Raw genomic sequence first — 21,643 nt, 5'->3', positions numbered from 1 at the left:
CCATTCACCAAGTGGATGCTAATAGTATTACCCTGGTCAATGAATCAGTGCTCACTCGATTTCATTCTCAGCTCCCTGGGGAGTATACAACCCAAGCTGCCTGTGAGGTGCTAGAAGGTTAACAGCCACATTACCATCTCATCTTACTGGGTACCCATTCACTGCTGGGCGAACAGAGGCACATTTCGAACAAAGTCACTTGCATAAGGAGAGACCACATGTGCTTCAGTGTGGGGCAGAACTGAAGCCCTAGAAACTCTCAGGGTCAAACTGCTGAATGAGGTCACCCAACTAAATACTCTCCGAGACTGACGTTGCTTAGCTTCACCTGATTTGTGACCAGTGTGTGCGGACCACAGGACCACGAGCCACCACATTGGGAACGCAGACATAAAATCAACCAGGTCACACTTTGTAACTGACCAAACTTCACCAAGTCAGTTTCATCACCATACACTGGCTCTTTGGTTAGGTTGGTTGGTTTGTTGTTTAACACCGCACTCAGCAATATTCCAGCTATATGACGGCGGTCTGTAAATAATCGAGTCTGGACCAGACAATCTAGTGATTGATATCAGGTGCATCGATCCACGCAATTGAGATCGATGACATGCATCAACCAAGTCAGCGACCCTGACCACCCGATCCCGTTAGTCGCCTTTTACGACAAGCATAGTCACCTTTTACGGCAAGCATGGGTTGCTGAAGACCTATTCTACCCCGGAATCTTCACGGGTCTCTTTGGTTTGGCCAAAGTGGTAATCTTTTTAGAACTGCATCACTTCGGGCTTTCCTCCCACATGAAGCTGACACGCCGTGATACAACAGGAATACTGTTCAAATCGGCATCAAAGCATCACTGTATCAGGCATTATGACAAGCAAGAAGTGCCTGAGACCGATGCTGTTTCAGAATCCCCACAGGCAAGATATTTATAACATTGTAATAAAATCATCATCATTACTGTTAGTATACATTACCTCCTGAATGTCTTGTTGGGTCTGGTGCTCTGAAAATTAAATGAAGAGTTAATGTGATAACATCAACAAATCACTACGAATGTTGTGTTAATATGCTTTGTTTGTTATTATGGAAAATAATAAGGCTAGCATTGAACATTAAAAGACGAAAACATAATTGCAAAAAGTAACTTATCAATATTTACAAAATCAACATATTGTTCCAAAGCGATAAAATTTAATTCTTTGTATTGTTTGAACTTTTCTTATACAGCAGAGCAACCAGCAGATACATCCATGCTAGAGACACACCATATTTATCATTTCTTCCTTCCAGTTATTTTTTTCAGGCCATTGTATCCAACCAATCCTCATTCAGCTGACTTTTATGAAAATTATGGGATGCTTGGGACCAGCCTCACCCAGAATCCCAGTGGGATTGTTCAGAGAAGGTGTCAATTAAATTTACAAATAATTTGTTTCATTAACTACTAGACATGGTTTATCAATCTGTGATGAAGATTAATTGTAGTTGTCGACAATGAGCAGCACATACTTGATCTGTCCATCGTTCATCGTCTGACCCCTCAGTCGACACCCCTTCTGCAGCAGAAAGAAGATGGTCGTATTAAACATCTGTCTCAACAAATCGGAACAAACACCAACACAGACTAAACAAACTTTTTCACAGTTACTTCACTTTTCATATGCCCAAATGTCACGAACCTGAAACAAAGTGTATACAGAATTGACACGAACGGAGGGTGTGGCACATCCAACACACTTCACTGGCTTCAGTCCACCATCACTAGTTCACAGGTTATGAATTATAATGAGGACCCTTGTGTATATCATCCTCTGTATCTCCTGGGCTCGCATTTCTGTAAACTTACACTACTCCCTGGATCCCTTCCCATGGTTCTTGCGATCACAAATTACCTGCCCTTGATTTTCATTAACATTTTGCCGGCCAATCAAACGTCGACTTATGGGAAAGGGTAAGAAGGTAACTCATTACCTAGAAACCAAAGTCACTGCCAGTTTGATAGACATGAAGACATCAAGACATCTTTTCCATCAAAAGGGTTTTAGGGCTTTCTTTCGCATATCAGTCAGTTTTCAATGTTGAATTTCTCGTAATCTTCATTATAATCAATAAGACTGGCCAACACAACATTGAGTCTGGTTTGTAACTCACATTCTGATTGGTACATTAGACGCAGTAGTGTAGCCAATCAAATTTTCAAATGGGTGAGGTGAGGTGAAATGGGGTTTAACGTCGCGTCCAAGATTATTGCACTTATATAGCGACGTGCATGTATGTGTGTGTTTGTGTGGCTGCTTGTACTAGTCCGGACTGATGCCGATTTATAGTGCTAGCTCACTGAGATACCATGCCGCAGTTTAACATGAATACCCCACTCAGACACAGTATACTGACTCCGAGCCGACCAGTCCTTGTTTTCCCCCTTAATGTCGAGCGCCAGACAGGGTAACAACAAGTACCATCTTTTAACGTCTTTTGGTATGACGCGGTCGGGGATTGAACCCCGGACCTTCCGCTCTCCGGGCGGACGCTCTACCACTAGACCACGGAGGTCGCATTTTCAAATGGAATTCAAGGGCAAGTAATTTGAGATTGCGAGATCCAAGGTAATGGATCCAGGGGGTAGAGTAGGTTTACCGAAATGCTATCTCTAGAGATAAAGAGGATGAGTGAATATAAGCCTGCGGAGTACTGGAGATAGGTTCTGTCTGATCTCATTAAAATCAGATCATGTGGGAGGAAAGGCCGAAGTGATACAAGTCTTTTACCACTTTTGAGAGACCCATGAAAACAAGTATGGTTCTGACAAACCAAGAATATAACATAATCATCGACAATCCAGGATTCAAACTCACAACCATCGCATTCTGGCACACCTTTGGGACACAACTCCGAACAGTGAACAGCAGAATCTTAGACAGCTGGGCCACCCGTGTTCACATCTTCTTTTATACTACTCAAAGGAAGTCAAGGACCACCCGATTCTTTCACATCACTATAGTTAATGTGTCATGGCCTGCAGGTGACCATTTCCAACATGAAATCCCCACTGGGCCTTTAACAGCTACCTCAAGGGAGATAACTGCCTGTGGCCACACCTCAAGGGAGATAACTGCCTGTGGCCACACCTCAAGGGAGATAACTGCTTGTGGCCACACCTCAAGGGAGAAAACTATAACATCATGTGGCATTCCCCGAAGCATTCTTAAATCATTACAAACATGAAACAGATTGTCACCAGATTTCCATAATCTTGCCCCTTGTGTATCCATTAAACTAGCAATAAAATAGATCTCGACTTGCGTAATCAAAGACACATATTCACATTCATCTTACAAGGGACCTGTGAAGATCGGGGTAGAATAGGTTTTCAGCAACTTATGCTTGTCGTAGGAGGCAACTAACAGGATCAGGTGGTCAGGCTCGCTGACTTGATTGATGCATGTAATTGTATCCAAGTACGTAAATTGATGCTTGCTCATGATGTCAATCACTGGATCGTCTCGTCCAGATTATTTACAGAGTCTTGAATATTGCTCAGTGTGGCGTTAAACACAAAAACAAAAAACAAAATCATTTTACAATCCTATATGTCCCTGTTTCTGTGGGATCATTTGAAACATTGAGAGGAATTTTTAAAGTAGAAAATGTACACAGGTAAAATTGTGTGAGGATGTTTGCACACAATTCCTGATGTCATTTAATCCATTTTCATCCATATTGCAGTGCAGGTACCCAAAAATAAACAGAACATGATCTTTACAGCTGACATTAATGATTGTAAAGCTAGCTCTGAAGCTCACCTGGATAACCTGAAATATTTGCAATATTAAATCATAAAGTTCACTATCAAAGTATAGATTTCCAAAAAATCCTCCCAGACAGGTAGACAGCTTGTTGTTTAACGCCACACTCAGCAATATTCCAGCTACATGGCAACGGTCTGTAAATAATCGAGTTTGGACCAGCCAATCCAGTTATTGAGATATCATGAGCATCGATCTATGCAATTGGGATACGATGACATGCATCAACCAAGTCAGCAAGCGTTACCACCCGATCCCGATCTCTTATGACAAGCATAATTGCCTTTTACAGCATGGGTTGCTGGAGACCTATTCTCGACCTGGATCTCAAGCATTTCTGAGAAATTCAATATTCTGGGAGAAGCCCTGGGATATCCATAGACAATTCTTTTCAACTACACTGAATATGAAATTTCACAATGACACAAGCAGAAATGGATGGAAAATGGTCCAGAAGCACTTTTCCAATATGGCAGCCATGTTCAAAGTCTGTCTAAATTCTGTGAGGATATTCCATACACAAAACTATTGCTGGGGTGATTTATGTAGTCACAACATCACAGACATTATTGTTTCAGAGAAGATGTAAAAACTGATGGATGGACAACATGCGACCACACAGCCTCTCTTTAACATTCAGTTATTTGAACACAAGTCCAGGGAAATTCGCATAGACAGCACACACATGACCACATATAACACAACGACATGGCTATCAATGTTAGGATACATAAAAACATAGATACAAAACCTTATTTTGCAAATAAAAACAACTATAACAAGAAAACAACGTCATCACTATCCCACGCCATGGGGGACATTATACTAGTGAATATAACTATAAAAAAGAGTCCTATAAAGACTAAGAAGAGATAGGCACCAGGGTCACTTTAAGTCCTCCGAAAAAATGATTAAATGTGGAATTGATACACACAAAATACCCCTTCTCTGGAAAAAATAATTTGTGGCACCAATTCTCCAAGTATCTCTCAGATAAGCTAACTTCAGTAGTTTCTGAGAAACCTTGTTCCCATTGTAGACACGATGCACTTAATAATGTGGATCTAGGGCCGTAACTGTGTATGCTCAAAATCTTAAAAAAACATGTAGCAAGGGAAGTAACTCTGGAAAAAAATAATAATCGGCACCAATTTTTCGAACTCAGTCTTGACAAGTATCTCTTAGATAAGCATCCAAACTTTCATTCATGTAATTTCAGTAGTTTCTGAGAAAACTTGTTCCCATTTCACGCAGTATGCACAAAGTTGAAAAGCATGGAGCAAGGGCAATAAACAAATTCAAGATACCAATTTTCGAAATCATTTAAGATCACAACCAGTAATATCAGTGAGTAATAATTCATTTCTCTAACTTGAATAGTTTTTGCGAAAATTTGTACCTATTGACAGAGACCATATACCGATATATGGTCTCTGCCTTTGAGAAGTGGAAGGAAAGACGGATGAACTCGTGAGGTCATGGGAGTTGTGGTAACAGTCACAGCAAACCTATTGTGAGGGCCTGGAAGGGTTGTGGAAACAATGACAGCAAACCCATTGTGAGGGCTTGGGAGGATTGTGGAAACAATGACAGCAAACCTATTGTGAGGGCGTGGGAGGATTGTGGAAACAATGACAGCAAACCCATTGTGAGGGCTTGGGAGGATTGTGGAAACAATGACAGCAAACCCATTGTGAGGGCTTGGGAGGATTGTGGAAACAATGACAGCAAACCTATTGTGAGGGCGTGGGAGGATTGTGGAAACAATGACAGCAAACCCATTGTGAGGGCTTGGGAGGATTGTGGAAACAATGACAGCAAACCTATTGTGAGAGCTTGGGAGGATTGTGGAAACAATGACAGCAAACCTATTGTGAGGGCGTGGGAGGATTGTGGAAACAATGACAGCAAACCTATTGTGAGGGCATGGGAGGATTGTGGAAACAATCACAGCAAACCTATTGTGAGGGAGTGGGAGGATTGTGGAAACAATGACAGCAAACCTATTGTGAGGGCGTTGGAGGGTTGTGGAAACAATGACAGCAAACCTATTGTGAGAGCAAGGGAGGATTGTCGAAACAATGACAGCAAACCTATTGTGAGGGCGTGGGAGGATTGTGGAAACAATGACAGCAAACCTATTGTGAGGGCATGGGAGGATTGTGGAAACAATCACAGCAAACCTATTGTGAGGGAGTGGGAGGATTGTGGAAACAATGACAGCAAACCTATTGTGAGGGCTTGGGAGGATTGTGGAAACAATCACAGCAAACCTATTGTGAGGGAGTGGGAGGATTGTGGAAACAATGACAGCAAACCTATTGTGAGGGCATGGGAGGATTGTGGAAACAATCACAGCAAACCTATTGTGAGGGCTTGGGAGGATTGTGGAAACAATAACAGCAAACCTATTGTGAGGGCGTGGGAGGATTGTGGAAACAATGACAGCAAACCTATTGTGGTGTTGTGGGAGGGTTGTGGAAACAATGACAGCAAACCTATTGTGAGGGCATGGGAGGATTGTGGAAACAATCACAGCAAACCTATTGTGGGGTTGTGGGAGGGTTGTGGAAACAATGACAGCAAACCTCTTGTGAGGGCTTGGGAGGATTGTGGAAACAATGACAGCAAACCTATTGTGAGGGCGTGGGAGGATTGTGGAAACAATCACAGCAAACCTCTTGTGAGGGCTTGGGAGGATTGTGGAAACAATGACAGCAAACCTATTGTGAGGGCGTGGAAGGGTTGTGGAAACAATGACAGCAAACCTATTGTGAGGGCATGGGAGGATTGTGGAAACAGTCACAGCAAATCTATTGTGAGGGCTTGGGAGGATTGTGGAAACAATGACAGCAAACCTATTGTGAGGGCATGGGAGGATTGTGGAAACAATGACAGCAAACCTATTGTGGGGTTGTGGGAGGGTTTGTGGAAACAATGACAGCAAACCTATTGTGAGGGCGTGGGAGGATTGTGGAAACAATGACAGCAAACCTATTGTGAGAGCATGGGAGGATTGTGGAAACAGTCACAGCAAACCTATTGTGAGGGCTTGGGAGGATTGTGGAAACAATGACAGCAAACCTATTGTGAGGGCGTGGGAGGATTGTGGAAACAATGACAGCAAACCTATTGTGAGGGCATGGGAGGATTGTGGAAACAATGACAGCAAACCCATTGTGAGGGCGTGGGAGGATTGTGGAAACAATGACAGCAAACCTATTGTGAGGGCATGGGAGGATTGTGGAAACAATCACAGCAAACCTATTGTGGGGTTGTGGGAGGGTTGTGGAAACAATGACAGCAAACCTCTTGTGAGGGCTTGGGAGGATTGTGGAAACAATGACAGCAAACCTATTGTGAGGGCGTGGAAGGGTTGTGGAAACAATGACAGCAAACCTATTGTGAGGGCATCGGAGGATTGTGGAAACAGTCACAGCAAATCTATTGTGAGGGCGTGGGAGGATTGTGGAAACAATGACAGCAAACCTATTGTGAGGGCGTGGGAGGATTGTGGAAACAATGACAGCAAACCTATTGTGAGGGCGTGGGAGGGTTGTGGAAACAATGACAGCAAACCTATTGTGAGGGCGTGGGAGGATTATGGAAACAATGACAGCAAACCCATTGTGAGGGCGTGGGAGGATTGTGGAAACAATCACAGCAAACCTATTGTGAGAGCATGGGAGGATTGTGGAAACAGTCACAGCAAACCTATTGTGAGGGCGTGGGAGGATTGTGGAAACAATGACAGCAAACCTATTGTGAGGGCTTGGGAGGATTGTGGAAACAATGACAGCAAACCTATTGTGACGGCATGGGAGGATTGTGGAAACAATGACAGCAAACCCATTGAGAGGGCGTGGGAGGATTGTGGAAACAATGACAGCAAACCTATTGTGAGGGCATGGGAGGATTGTGGAAACAATCACAGCAAACCTATTGTGGGGTTGTGGGAGGGTTGTGGAAACAATCACAGCAAACCTATTGTGAAGGCGTGGGAGGATTGTGGAAACAATGACAGCAAACCTATTGTGAGGGTGTGGGAGGATTGTGGAAACAATGACAGCAAACCTATTGTGAGGGCTTGGAAGGATTGTGGAAACAATGACAGCAAACCTATTGTGGGGTTGTGGGAGGGTTGTGGAAACAATGACAGCAAACCCATTGTGAGGGCGTGGGAGGATTGTGGAAACAATGACAGCAAACCTATTGTGAGGGCGTGGGAGGATTGTGGAAACAATGACAGCAAACCTATTGTGAGGGCGTTGGAGGGTTGTGGAAACAATGACAGCAAACCTATTGTGAGAGCATGGGAGGATTGTGGAAACAATGACAGCAAACCTATTGTGAGGGCTTGGGAGGATTGTGGAAACAATGACAGCAAACCTATTGTGAGAGCTTGGGAGGATTGTGGAAACAATGACAGCAAACCTATTGTGAGGGCATGGGAGGATTGTGGAAACAATGACAGCAAACCTATTGTGAGGGCATGGGAGGATTGTGGAAACAGTCACAGCAAATCTATTGTGAGGGCGTGGGAGGATTGTGGAAACAATGACAGCAAACCTATTGTGAGGGCATGGGAGGATTGTGGAAACAATCACAGCAAACCTATTGTGGGGTTGTGGGAGGGTTGTGGAAACAATGACAGCAAACCTATTGTGAGGGCATGGGAGGATTGTGGAAACAATGACAGCAAACCTATTGTGAGGGCGTGGGAGGATTGTGGAAACAATGACAGCAAACCCATTGTGAGGGCGTGGGAGGATTGTGGAAACAATGACAGCAAACCTATTGTGAGAGCATGGGAGGATTGTGGAAACAGTCACAGCAAACCTATTGTGAGGGCTCGGGAGGATTGTGGAAACAATGACAGCAAACCTATTGTGAGGGCGTGGGAGGATTGTGGAAACAATGACAGCAAACCTATTGTGACGGCATGGGAGGATTGTGGAAACAATGACAGCAAACCCATTGTGAGGGCGTGGGAGGATTGTGGAAACAATGACAGCAAACCTATTGTGAGGGCATGGGAGGATTGTGGAAACAATGACAGCAAACCTATTGTGGGGTTGTGGGAGGGTTGTGGAAACAATGACCGCAAACCTCTTGTGAGGGAATGGGAGGATTGTGGAAACAATGACAGCAAACCCATTGTGAGGGCTTTGGAGGATTGTGGAAACAATCACAGCAAACCTATTGTGGGGTTGTGGGAGGGTTGTGGAAACAATCACAGCAAACCTATTGTGAGGGCGTGGGAGGGTTGTGGAAACAATGACAGCAAACCTATTGTGAGAGCATGGGAGGATTGTGGAAACAATCACAGCAAACCTATTGTGAGGGCGTGGGAGGGTTGTGGAAACAATCACAGCAAACCTATTGTGGGGTTGTGGGAGGATTGTGGAAACAATGACAGCAAACCTATTGTGAGGGCGTGGGAGGATTGTGAAAACAATGACAGCAAACCTATTGTGAGGGCGTGGAAGGATTGTGGAAACAATGACAGCAAACCTATTGTGAGGGCGTTGGAGGGTTGTGGAAACAATGACAGCAAACCTATTGTGAGAGCAAGGGAGGATTGTCGAAACAATCACAGCAAATCTATTGTGGGGTCATGGGAGGGTTGTGGAAACAATGACAGCAAACCTATTGTGAGGGCGTGGAAGGATTGTGGAAACAATGACAGCAAACCTATTGTGAGGGCGTGGAAGGATTGTGGAAACAATGACAGCAAACCTATTGTGAGGGCGTGGAAGGATTGTGGAAACAATGACAGCAAACCTATTGTGGGGGCGTGGAAGGATTGTGGAAACAATGACAGCAAACCTATTGTGAGGGCGTGGAAGGATTGTGGAAACAATGACAGCAAACCTATTGTGAGGGCGTGGAAGGATTGTGGAAACAATGACAGCAAACCTATTGTGGGGGCGTGGAAGGATTGTGGAAACAATGACAGCAAACCTATTGTGAGGGCGTGGAAGGATTGTGGAAACAATGACAGCAAACCTATTGTGAGGGCGTGGAAGGATTGTGGAAACAATGACAGCAAACCTATTGTGAGGGCGTGGGAGGATTGTGGAAACAATGACAGCAAACCTATTGTGAGGGCGTTGGAGGGTTGTGGAAACAATGACAGCAAACCTATTGTGAGAGCATGGGAGGATTGTGGAAACAATGACAGCAAACCTATTGTGAGGGCTTGGGAGGATTGTGGAAACAATGACAGCAAACCTATTGTGAGAGCTTGGGAGGATTGTGGAAACAATGACAGCAAACCTATTGTGAGGGCATGGGAGGATTGTGGAAACAATGACAGCAAACCTATTGTGAGGGCATGGGAGGATTGTGGAAACAGTCACAGCAAATCTATTGTGAGGGCGTGGGAGGATTGTGGAAACAATGACAGCAAACCTATTGTGAGGGCATGGGAGGATTGTGGAAACAATCACAGCAAACCTATTGTGGGGTTGTGGGAGGGTTGTGGAAACAATGACAGCAAACCTATTGTGAGGGCATGGGAGGATTGTGGAAACAATGACAGCAAACCTATTGTGAGGGCGTGGGAGGATTGTGGAAACAATGACAGCAAACCCATTGTGAGGGCGTGGGAGGATTGTGGAAACAATGACAGCAAACCTATTGTGAGAGCATGGGAGGATTGTGGAAACAGTCACAGCAAACCTATTGTGAGGGCTCGGGAGGATTGTGGAAACAATGACAGCAAACCTATTGTGAGGGCGTGGGAGGATTGTGGAAACAATGACAGCAAACCTATTGTGACGGCATGGGAGGATTGTGGAAACAATGACAGCAAACCCATTGTGAGGGCGTGGGAGGATTGTGGAAACAATGACAGCAAACCTATTGTGAGGGCATGGGAGGATTGTGGAAACAATGACAGCAAACCTATTGTGGGGTTGTGGGAGGGTTGTGGAAACAATGACCGCAAACCTCTTGTGAGGGAATGGGAGGATTGTGGAAACAATGACAGCAAACCCATTGTGAGGGCTTTGGAGGATTGTGGAAACAATCACAGCAAACCTATTGTGGGGTTGTGGGAGGGTTGTGGAAACAATCACAGCAAACCTATTGTGAGGGCGTGGGAGGGTTGTGGAAACAATGACAGCAAACCTATTGTGAGAGCATGGGAGGATTGTGGAAACAATCACAGCAAACCTATTGTGAGGGCGTGGGAGGGTTGTGGAAACAATCACAGCAAACCTATTGTGGGGTTGTGGGAGGATTGTGGAAACAATGACAGCAAACCTATTGTGAGGGCGTGGGAGGATTGTGAAAACAATGACAGCAAACCTATTGTGAGGGCGTGGAAGGATTGTGGAAACAATGACAGCAAACCTATTGTGAGGGCGTTGGAGGGTTGTGGAAACAATGACAGCAAACCTATTGTGAGAGCAAGGGAGGATTGTCGAAACAATCACAGCAAATCTATTGTGGGGTCATGGGAGGGTTGTGGAAACAATGACAGCAAACCTATTGTGAGGGCGTGGAAGGATTGTGGAAACAATGACAGCAAACCTATTGTGAGGGCGTGGAAGGATTGTGGAAACAATGACAGCAAACCTATTGTGAGGGCGTGGAAGGATTGTGGAAACAATGACAGCAAACCTATTGTGGGGGCGTGGAAGGATTGTGGAAACAATGACAGCAAACCTATTGTGAGGGCGTGGAAGGATTGTGGAAACAATGACAGCAAACCTATTGTGAGGGCGTGGAAGGATTGTGGAAACAATGACAGCAAACCTATTGTGGGGGCGTGGAAGGATTGTGGAAACAATGACAGCAAACCTATTGTGAGGGCGTGGAAGGATTGTGGAAACAATGACAGCAAACCTATTGTGAGGGCGTGGAAGGATTGTGGAAACAATGACAGCAAACCTATTGTGGGGGCGTGGAAGGATTGTGGAAACAATGACAGCAAACCTATTGTGAGGGCGTGGAAGGATTGTGGAAACAATGACAGCAAACCTATTGTGAGGGCGTGGAAGGATTGTGGAAACAATGACAGCAAACCTATTGTGGGGGCGTGGAAGGATTGTGGAAACAATGACAGCAAACCTATTGTGAGGGCGTGGAAGGATTGTGGAAACAATGACAGCAAACCTATTGTGAGGGCGTGGAAGGATTGTGGAAACAATGACAGCAAACCTATTGTGAGGGCGTGGAAGGATTGTGGAAACAATGACAGCAAACCTATTGTGAGGGCGTTGGAGGGTTGTGGAAACAATGACAGCAAACCTATTGTGAGAGCATGGGAGGATTGTCGAAACAATCACAGCAAATCTATTGTGGGGTCATGGGAGGGTTGTGGAAACAATGACAGCAAACCTATTGTGAGGGCGTGGAAGGATTGTGGAAACAATGACAGCAAACCTATTGTGAGGGCGTGGAAGGATTGTGGAAACAATGACAGCAAACCTATTGTGGGGGCGTGGAAGGATTGTGGAAACAATGACAGCAAACCTATTGTGAGGGCGTGGAAGGATTGTGGAAACAATGACAGCAAACCTATTGTGGGGGCTTGGAAGGATTGTGGAAACAATGACAGCTAACCTATTGTGAGGGCGTGGGAGGATTGTGGAAACAATGACAGCAAACCTATTGTGAGGGCGTGGAAGGATTGTGGAAACAATGACAGCAAACCTATTGTGAGGGCGTGGAAGGATTGTGGAAACAATGACAGCAAACCTATTGTGAGGGCGTGGAAGGATTGTGGAAACAATGACAGCTAACCTATTGTGAGGGCGTGGAAGGATTGTGGAAACAACGACAGCAAACCTATTGTGAGGGCGTGGAAGGATTGTGGAAACAATGACAGCAAACCTATTGTGAGGGCGTGGAAGGATTGTGGAAACAATGACAGCAAACCTATTGTGAGGGCGTGGAAGGATTGTGGAAACAATGACAGCAAACCTATTGTGAGGGCGTGGAAGGATTGTGGAAACAATGACAGCAAACCTATTGTGAGGGCGTGGAAGGATTGTGGAAACAATGACAGCAAACCTATTGTGAGGGCGTGGAAGGATTGTGGAAACAATGACAGCAAACCTATTGTGAGGGCGTGGAAGGATTGTGGAAACAATGACAGCAAACCTATTGTGAGGGCGTGGAAGGATTGTGGAAACAATGACAGCAAACCTATTGTGAGGGCGTGGAAGGATTGTGGAAACAATGACAGCAAACCTAGGACAAAGGCAGAAGATGATGACGACACTGGAAATCAATGGGCACATGTATAGGATATACTGTTTAACATAGGAGGGTTCTGATGGGATATACTGTTTAACATAGGAGGGTTCTGATGAGGTATTCTGTTTAACATAGGAGGGTTCTCATGGGATATACTGTTTAACATAGGAGGGTTCTGATGAGGTATACTGTTTAACATAGGAGGGTTCTGATGAGGTATACTGTTTAGCATAGTAGGGTTCTGATGGGGTATACTGTTAAACATAGGAGGGTTCTGATGGGGTTTACTGTTTAACATAGGAGGGTTCTGATGGGGTTTACTGTTTAGCATAGGAGGGTTCTGATGGGGTTTACTGTTCAGCATAGGAGGGTTCTGGTTGGGTATACTGTTTAGCATAGGAGGGTTCTGATGGGGTTTACTGTTTAGCATAGGAGGGTTCTGATAGGGTTGACTGTTTAGCATAAGAGGGTTCTGATGGGGTTTACTGTTTAGAATAGGAGGGTTCTGATGGTGTTTACTGTTTAGCATAGGAGGGTTCTGATGTGATAAACTGTTTAGCATAGGAGGGTTCTGATGTGATAAATTGTTTAGCATAGGAGGGTTCTGATGTGATAAACTGTTTAGCATAGGAGGGTTCTGATGTGATAAACTGTTTAGCATAGGAGGGTTCTGATGTGATAAACTGTTTAGCATAGGAGGGTTCTGATGGTGTATACTGTTTAGCATAGGAGGGTTCTGATGGGGTATACTGTTAAGCATAGGAGGGTTCTGATGGGGTTTACTGTTTAGCATAGGAGGGTTCTGATGGGGTTTACTGTTTAGCATAGGAGGGTTCTGATGAGGTATACTGTTTAGCATAGGAGGGTTCTGATGGGGCATACTGTTAAGCATAGGAGGATTCTGATGGGGTATACTGTTTAGCATAGGAGGGTTCTGATGGTGTATACTGTTTAGCATAGGAGGGTTCTGATGGGGCATACTGTTAAGCATAAACCAACCAAACCAAAACTTCCCTAAATGTAAGATTTGTCAAATTTTATCGTAAAAGAGAAATGTAAAATGTCCATAAAATTGAAGTGTTACTGTTTCTCATCGTGTTAAAATCTTGTAAAAGTCTGAACTAGATCTAATGACAATAAAGCCAGACCGTTTGGTATTTGCAAAACATGAATCACAATGTTCGACGAAAAAGCGCCCACGGCGAAATTTGCTAATATATTGGCCAGTGAACAATCCCAAATAGCATCCCTTCCGATTGATCAATGTACACAAGACTTATTTATTCTTGTATAATACGCACTCGTGTGTTATATGCATCCCTAATTATGGGAAATTAAATTCTTGAAAAATATATCTGTCGTATATAAATATTTCAGGCTGTCAGCATAAACCACGAAATTTACGATCTTTCAACTCTGTTGTTTTACACCAAAAAAATATTCTAATAAAAGCCCCATATTTCTAATTTTGAGAGCGCCCTGGGCGCTTATTATGTCGAATAAGGTACAGTTATGAAACAAAAGCAGAACCAGTTGTCTCCATGTTTAATTACAGGCACACCGCTGATCCACATTGGCAGAGAGATGATTTTACATTTAGATTCAATCTGCCTCTATTCAAGTGTTCTTTTTACTGACTAAGCTGGAAATATACTGACTACTAACTACTGACTAAAGGCCCCAAACTGTACAGTGAGTGAGTGAGTGAGTATGGTTTTACACCGCTTTTGGCAATATTCCAGCAATATCACGGCAGGGGACACCAGATATGAGCTTCACACATTGTACCCATGTCGGGAATCGAACCCGGGTCTTCGGCGTGACGAGTGAACGCTTTAACCACTGGGCTACCCGACCGCCCCCCAAACTGTACAGACTACTGATATGTAACACCCCCATCAACCCTCACACAGTGATGACAAGGGTCATATCCTGGACAAAACACTGATTCAAGTCTGTGATCATTGGGTCCTGGCATGGCTAAGGGAGGCAATTCTGCCTGCTCATTGATGAACACAAAAATTACAGACCAAGGAAAGCTACTGTTCACACATACACAAATCATTATTGCAGTTTTTGTTAAAGTGCTATGTTTTTTAGATAAGAATCAAGTGCAGCAACATTTGAAGGATGTGCAGCTAAAGTGTGTGCATAAACTAGGAAGGTCACATCAAGGAGACTGCACACAAAAAACAGTTAAGAAATATGTCTTCTAAGTATATCCCTACCACAGAAACACGATTGTCACCCCTTTGACCACTCTTCTGAAAATACAGTTTGAACTTCACAGACACATGACAGATTGATAATCCAGTTTGTTGACATGTTTGCACAAAGTATGCTGGTTACTAGTATTTGTGATATGACAAAGAGAAGAGTGAGTGAGGCTGGTTTAACACAACTTTTAACAGTGTTCCAGTCACATCCCACCCTCACACATCCACCCTCAAACATCCACACCCATCCACCCTCACACACCCACCCTCACACACCCACCCTCACATACACACCCTAACACACCCACCCTCACACCCACCCTCACACACACTCTCACACACACACTCTCACACATCCACCATCACACATTCACCATCACACACACACCCTCACACACCCACCCTCACACATCCACCCACACCCACCCACCCTCACACATCAACCATCACACACACACCTTCACACATCCACCATCACACACCCACCCTCACACACCCACCCTCACACATCCACATCACACACCCACGCTCACACATTCACCCACACCCACCCTCACACATCCACCCTCACACATCCACCCTCACACATCCACCATCACACACCCACCCTCACACACCCACCCTCACACACCCACCCTCACACATCCACATCACACACCCACGCTCACACATTCACCCACACCCACCCTCACACATCCACCCTCACACATCCACCCTCACACATCCACCATCACACACCCACCCTCACACACCCACCCTCACACATCCACCCTCACACACCCACCCTCACACATCCACCCACACCCACCCACCCTCACACATCAACCATCACACACACACCTTCACACATCCACCATCACACACCCACCCTCACACACCCACCCTCACACATCCACATCACACACCCACGCTCACACATTCACCCACACCCACCCTCACACATCCACCCTCACACATCCACCCTCACACATCCACCATCACACACCCACCCTCACACACCCACCCTCACACATCCACCCTCACACATCCACCCTCACACATCCACCCTCACACATCCACCATCACACATCCACCCTCACACATCCACCCTCACACATCCACCATCACACATCCACCCTCACACATCCACCATCACACATCCACCCTCACACATCCACCCTCACACATCCACCATCACACATCCACCCTCACACATCCACCCTCACACATCCACCCTCACACATCCACCCTCACACATCCACCCTCTCACACACCCACCCTCTCACATCCACCATCACACATCCACCTACAAACAACCTACAAACAATCAGGGTGAATTTGGATTCAAACCCATGGTCATAGGTTCCTGGCATGGCAAAGGGACACAACTCTACATAGCTAATTGCAGTGCCTGAGACAACTTGGCCATCCTAGAGGAACATAGCTCACCCTGGTGTATTTGTTGTTCAGAAGGATCATCTGGGTGCTGGAGTTGCGGACATCATACACTCGGGACACAGGGCTTTGCTTGGGCCAGGGGATGCCATTGAATGGTACCCTGGAAGGAAAAGACAAGAAACATGTTGTTTATCTATATGCATTTCAATGAAATAAACAATCATCATTTGAATACAATGAAACTGCATTTAACTCTGAATAAGATCACCCAGGCTGTAACCATGGTAATTAGCAATATAACCCTTGACAATTAAATTATTTTTCAAACAAAAGGTATACAAAAAAGAAATTCTGTGAACTCGCTGAGTTTCCACTAAGAAAAGAATTCTGCATGTGAAAATAAGTACATTTCTCCCAGTCGGGCAAGAGGAATGTCCTTGGCTTAGCCAGCTGGCCGTCACAATTACATACAAGCCATGGACATCTATAATAGGTGAGGTGAGGTGAAATTGGGTTTAAAATCTCGTCCAAGATTATTGCACTTAAATATAGCGAGGTGCATGCACATGTTTGTGTGGCTGCTTGTACTAGTTCTGACTAATGCCGATTTATAGTGCTAGCTCACTGAGATACCATGCTGCAGTTTAACATGAATACCCCACTCAGACACAGTATACTGACTCCGAGCAGACCAGTCCTTGTTTGAGCCCCTTTCTGCTGAGCACCAGACAGGGTAACAACAAGTACCATCTTTTAACGTCTTTTGGTATGACGCGGACGGGGATCAAACCCCTACATTCCGCTCTCCGGGCGGACACTCTTCCACTAGGCCACGGAGGCGGTCGACATCTAAAATAAATAGCCTTAATTGACCACCCACATATTTTAGTTGTCGTTTCTGGCCACTCCAACCCTATTTCATCTACATATGTTGGTCATCCAGTCATTGTTTCAATAACCATTATTGGCCATTATTTGCCATCCAATCGATGTATCATTTGCCTTTTCCATCCACCAAATTCATTATCATGTTATTATGAGGGCCTAGACTTGTTTTGATAAAACAGATACAAATACGGGTATTTATATAGATTATTACATCGCATGTGTGTCAGACTGATATTACGATACGATAAGCAAGAACGAGGGTAATACATAAATTCTTACACAAGTTTGGTAAAATCAGTATGACACACATGCGAAAGTAAGGAGTTCTTTATTACCCATTATTTCTTAAACCTTTGGAGCTACCCTTTAGAAAAATGCACTGATCATGACTAGGGCTGGGACCCGGGACGGGTGTGTACTGAGTAGGACCCGGGTACCCACAACCCGGACCCGTGGTTAGTCACGTGATATATTGTTTCATGACAAAAATTATCTAGAACTCTATGGTAACACCTCAAGTCACCAATGTTCGCATTTCTTTCTGACTATGCACCCTGTGCGATTTTTCATATGGTTGAATAAAGATATAACTTAATTCAACTTCAGTGTATGAATGACCAGGTTGTTTAATACATGTATCTAAAAACGTTTTGCCAGGGCTATGCTAAAAATATTCCCAATCGGACATTTTGAGACATCTCCTGAGATCTTCAGTGGGTACCCGGGTAGGGTTGGGTGATAGGGAGGTGGGTACCCGGGTAGTAAATTTGGACTCGTCCCAGCCCTAATCATGACCGCTGTTCTAGAAAGCCATATCAATGTTGAATGACATCAACAAAAGTCACCTAATATGTCTTTTCTAGTGTGACATCATTACGTTCTTACGTCTCATTGTTACATCAGTACCGTTGGGATGATGTTAACAATACACAGGTGCGCGTGAACTGATATTTGTGCCTGTGCACATCTGATTTTTATGAATTTGGTTATTTCTAACCGTATGGGTAATAAAACTAAGTCTATTAATGTCGGATTAATAGTCATTTTCATAGAGATCTACACTAAAGCAGATCACTTTAAACACTCTCCCAATCTCATAAAAATCAGATCTTTTACTCTGATATAATACCTCTTTGCATGAAGATCTGAGGACACCTTCATTGGTAGTTGTGCATCAGGTGAACTTTCTTAGCAACCAATCAGTGACAAGGAATAATGGTATGAGTGAGTGAAGCATTCAGACAAGCTTATCTGATTTCTGTGTCTTAAAAACCAACTTTATTGGGGAGTTCCAAATGCAAAATAATAAAGCTGTGTTATTATATGGTTGTGGATATTTATGCATACTGTCATTTCTGAGTGTTGTGGCTTTTACACCCAAAAGGATGTGCTTTGAAGGTATATATTTGTGTTCTGTGGCGTTTTTCTTCTGTCATCTTCCCAAGGCTAGGGAGTTAACTGACTAACAAAGTCCAGTTTCACCCCTTGCCAAACATGGCTGCAATGAGTGAGTTATATTTAGGCTGGACTAACGAGTTTATGCATAGTCCAATCAAAATCGCGTAACAAAATCAACATCCGGTTCGTAAGCTGCCATGCAGATTTCGATTGATTGCAGGATTTGCAAAGCATGTGTACCGTCAACTTAGCATCAACAGATAATTTCCACATCTGTTCATGTTTTTAATGAAGGTGCTCGCGTGATTTGATGCCAAGTGATACCTGTTTTATTACAATATAGATCTTGATTATCTATCAGATCGTCTTGACTGGGTGCTGCCATTTTGTTTGAAGCAAATGATAGTGATATGAGAGGTGGAATCTGATTGGCTAAAAGGATGGACAGAAAAGGGACGTAACTCATAATGGCCACTGGTGTGGATACAATTGAACCCAGAAACTCCTGCCTAGTTCGGCAAAGTGAAAACTGGACTTTTAGAGTAAGTTAATTTTAAGCTTTGGAAAGATGTTCTGTTAAAATAGAAATTCCTGAATGGAGGTAAATCGTTTCAGGAAGTTGACACATTATTACCTACACATCTTTCATGGGGTCAAAGTTCGCTCAGGATTCACCTGATGTGACCTTGTAGAGACGTGTCCTCAGATCTCCACACAGAGGTATCTTACTGGGTAACCGACCGACACTCTCCCAACTGATTGCAAACATAACCTACATTTCATGTACAAGAAGGTCAAAGACCAACATCTGGAAGATGTTTTCTTGACTTTTTTCATACAATATATTCATCTAACAATCAATAAAAAGATCCTTTAATATTTCAACATATTAAAAAACAAACATGCAAAAAAATACAATCGTGACATTCTACTGAATATGTTTTTCTGAAAACACTTCCAAAAGGTCATGAAAACATGTTTCCCCACTCAGCAGTTGGATGGCTCTTTCCCATGAAGAACCACAACGAACAGGTTCATAGATTTCCGGAATGAGTGCATGTATATTTCACATTGATCCATGTAACACTGCTTAGATCAAAAGGCTGATTGATTGTTGATTTCATCAAACACTCCCACTAATGTGTCCTGACAACTTATGTCAATCAATACTAACAAATCAATTTCATGAGCTCACAGAAGGAGAGAGTTACTGAAATGAAACAAATTTCTTTTAAGGAAAATGTCATTTAATCAATTTTGGTTATTCAAATAAAATAAAATATTGTATTGGTGGGGTTTATTTTCACTTGGAGGGCTTTCATCAGGTTGTTTTCTTCATAAAAATAACAATGGTATAAGAGAAGACTGATGTTTGTTAATGAAACAAAACAGTTAAAATTATTGATTACAGTATTCGCCATGCTAAGCACTGCACTCTGATAAGCACCTCCCCTGACCAAGTTTTAGTTCACTCTGCAAATAATCTTTATAAGCACCCATTACTACGGTATGCCAGAAAGTTTACAGGAAAGTGCATTTATTTCCTTGTGTATAATACAGTTTTTACAGAAAATACAGCAGTTGAGAAGGTGCATATTACACACACAAACATTGAGCTATATTGGCTCTAATTCCAAAACCAGAACATTAGCGCGGGCATGTCAACACCAAACATAGCAAGTCAATATAAAATGTCACATCCAGAGAATGACCAGTCTTGATTATCTGCCCAAACAGATTCCATTTGGCACAAAGTGGTGAGTGAGTAAGAGGTTTTATGCCGCTTTTAGCAATATTCCAGCAATATCACAGCGGGGGACACCAGAAATTGGCTTCACACATTGTACCCATGTCGGGAATCGAACCGGGGTCTTCGGCGTGACGAGCGAGCGCTTTAGCCATAAGGCTACCCAACCGCCCCTGGGCTCAAAGACGAAAAAATCATTGAAAATTATGGATCACGGAAAAAAGTGATGACACCAGTTTTGTATTAGTTTCCAAAGTTTACTGGCCAGGAAAAAAATGTTGTAAGCCCTCATCATATTTTACTAGCCCAAAACACATCCGATAAACTTTGAAATATAAACAAAATCATAACAGACTTTGACAATAAATTACGCCTTAACTGACTTGATGATTTGTGGAAATAAATATGTATTGACTACAGTATTCAACAAGACATTTGGGCCAGCTTTGTTACAAGCCCAATTCATAAGTGGCATTTTGGCTAGCGAGCAGGCAACTATTTAGAACACTGGATGACACCAGGTGTTTGTGATAAGGGTAAGCATGTCCTGCTCTACCTGTAGCACCAGGCACCCACAAACACTGCACAGCAGTACTGCCATAAACATGGCCTGGAAACAAACAAGTCATGACCAGACTGTCAATTTTGACGTTCGCTATTAGTTCCACAATTACATTAATTGGTAAACAGTGTGTCTGCATTTAAGTATTTATGATCCATTTCATTATCACACTGGTATCCTTCAAAATTTAATATATACATATTTAATTCAATTACCATCAAAATAGTGTTGGAACCAGTCAGACGATCACGACAACCCACTGTGTACAGCTACACTGACCAGACTGGATGCCTTGAAATGAACATTAGTTGTCGGAAGTTGAATACCTTAATTGCTAAAATTAGACAAAAAATGAGTCATGGTTGTCATCACTTGAAAATCTTATCAATCTGTCGCTTCAGGGCATTTCCTATGATGCAATCACTCATTGGTC

At 43.6% G+C, this 21,643-nt stretch overlaps 1 protein-coding gene across 1 annotated transcript in view; it reads right to left on the bottom strand.

The window, feature by feature from the left end:
• The window catches only part of LOC124142095, a 62,711-nt gene that overhangs the window by 6,137 nt on the left and 34,931 nt on the right, over positions 1 to 21,643 (bottom strand). The window contains exons 3-6 of the mRNA XM_048396601.1: positions 16,667 to 16,775; positions 15,251 to 15,286; positions 1,516 to 1,562; positions 981 to 1,009 (exon numbers count right to left, since the gene is read on the bottom strand). Coding sequence (XP_048252558.1) covers positions 981 to 1,009; positions 1,516 to 1,562; positions 15,251 to 15,286; positions 16,667 to 16,775 — 221 coding nt within the window. The remainder of the gene's footprint in view (positions 1 to 980; positions 1,010 to 1,515; positions 1,563 to 15,250; positions 15,287 to 16,666; positions 16,776 to 21,643) is intronic.

This window comes from Haliotis rufescens, unplaced genomic scaffold (genome assembly GCF_023055435.1).
Source record: "Haliotis rufescens isolate VD_foot unplaced genomic scaffold, xgHalRufe1.0.p SCAF_158, whole genome shotgun sequence".
Lineage (NCBI taxonomy): Eukaryota > Metazoa > Mollusca > Gastropoda > Lepetellida > Haliotidae > Haliotis > Haliotis rufescens.
This window is presented reverse-complemented; position numbering and strand designations above follow the sequence as displayed.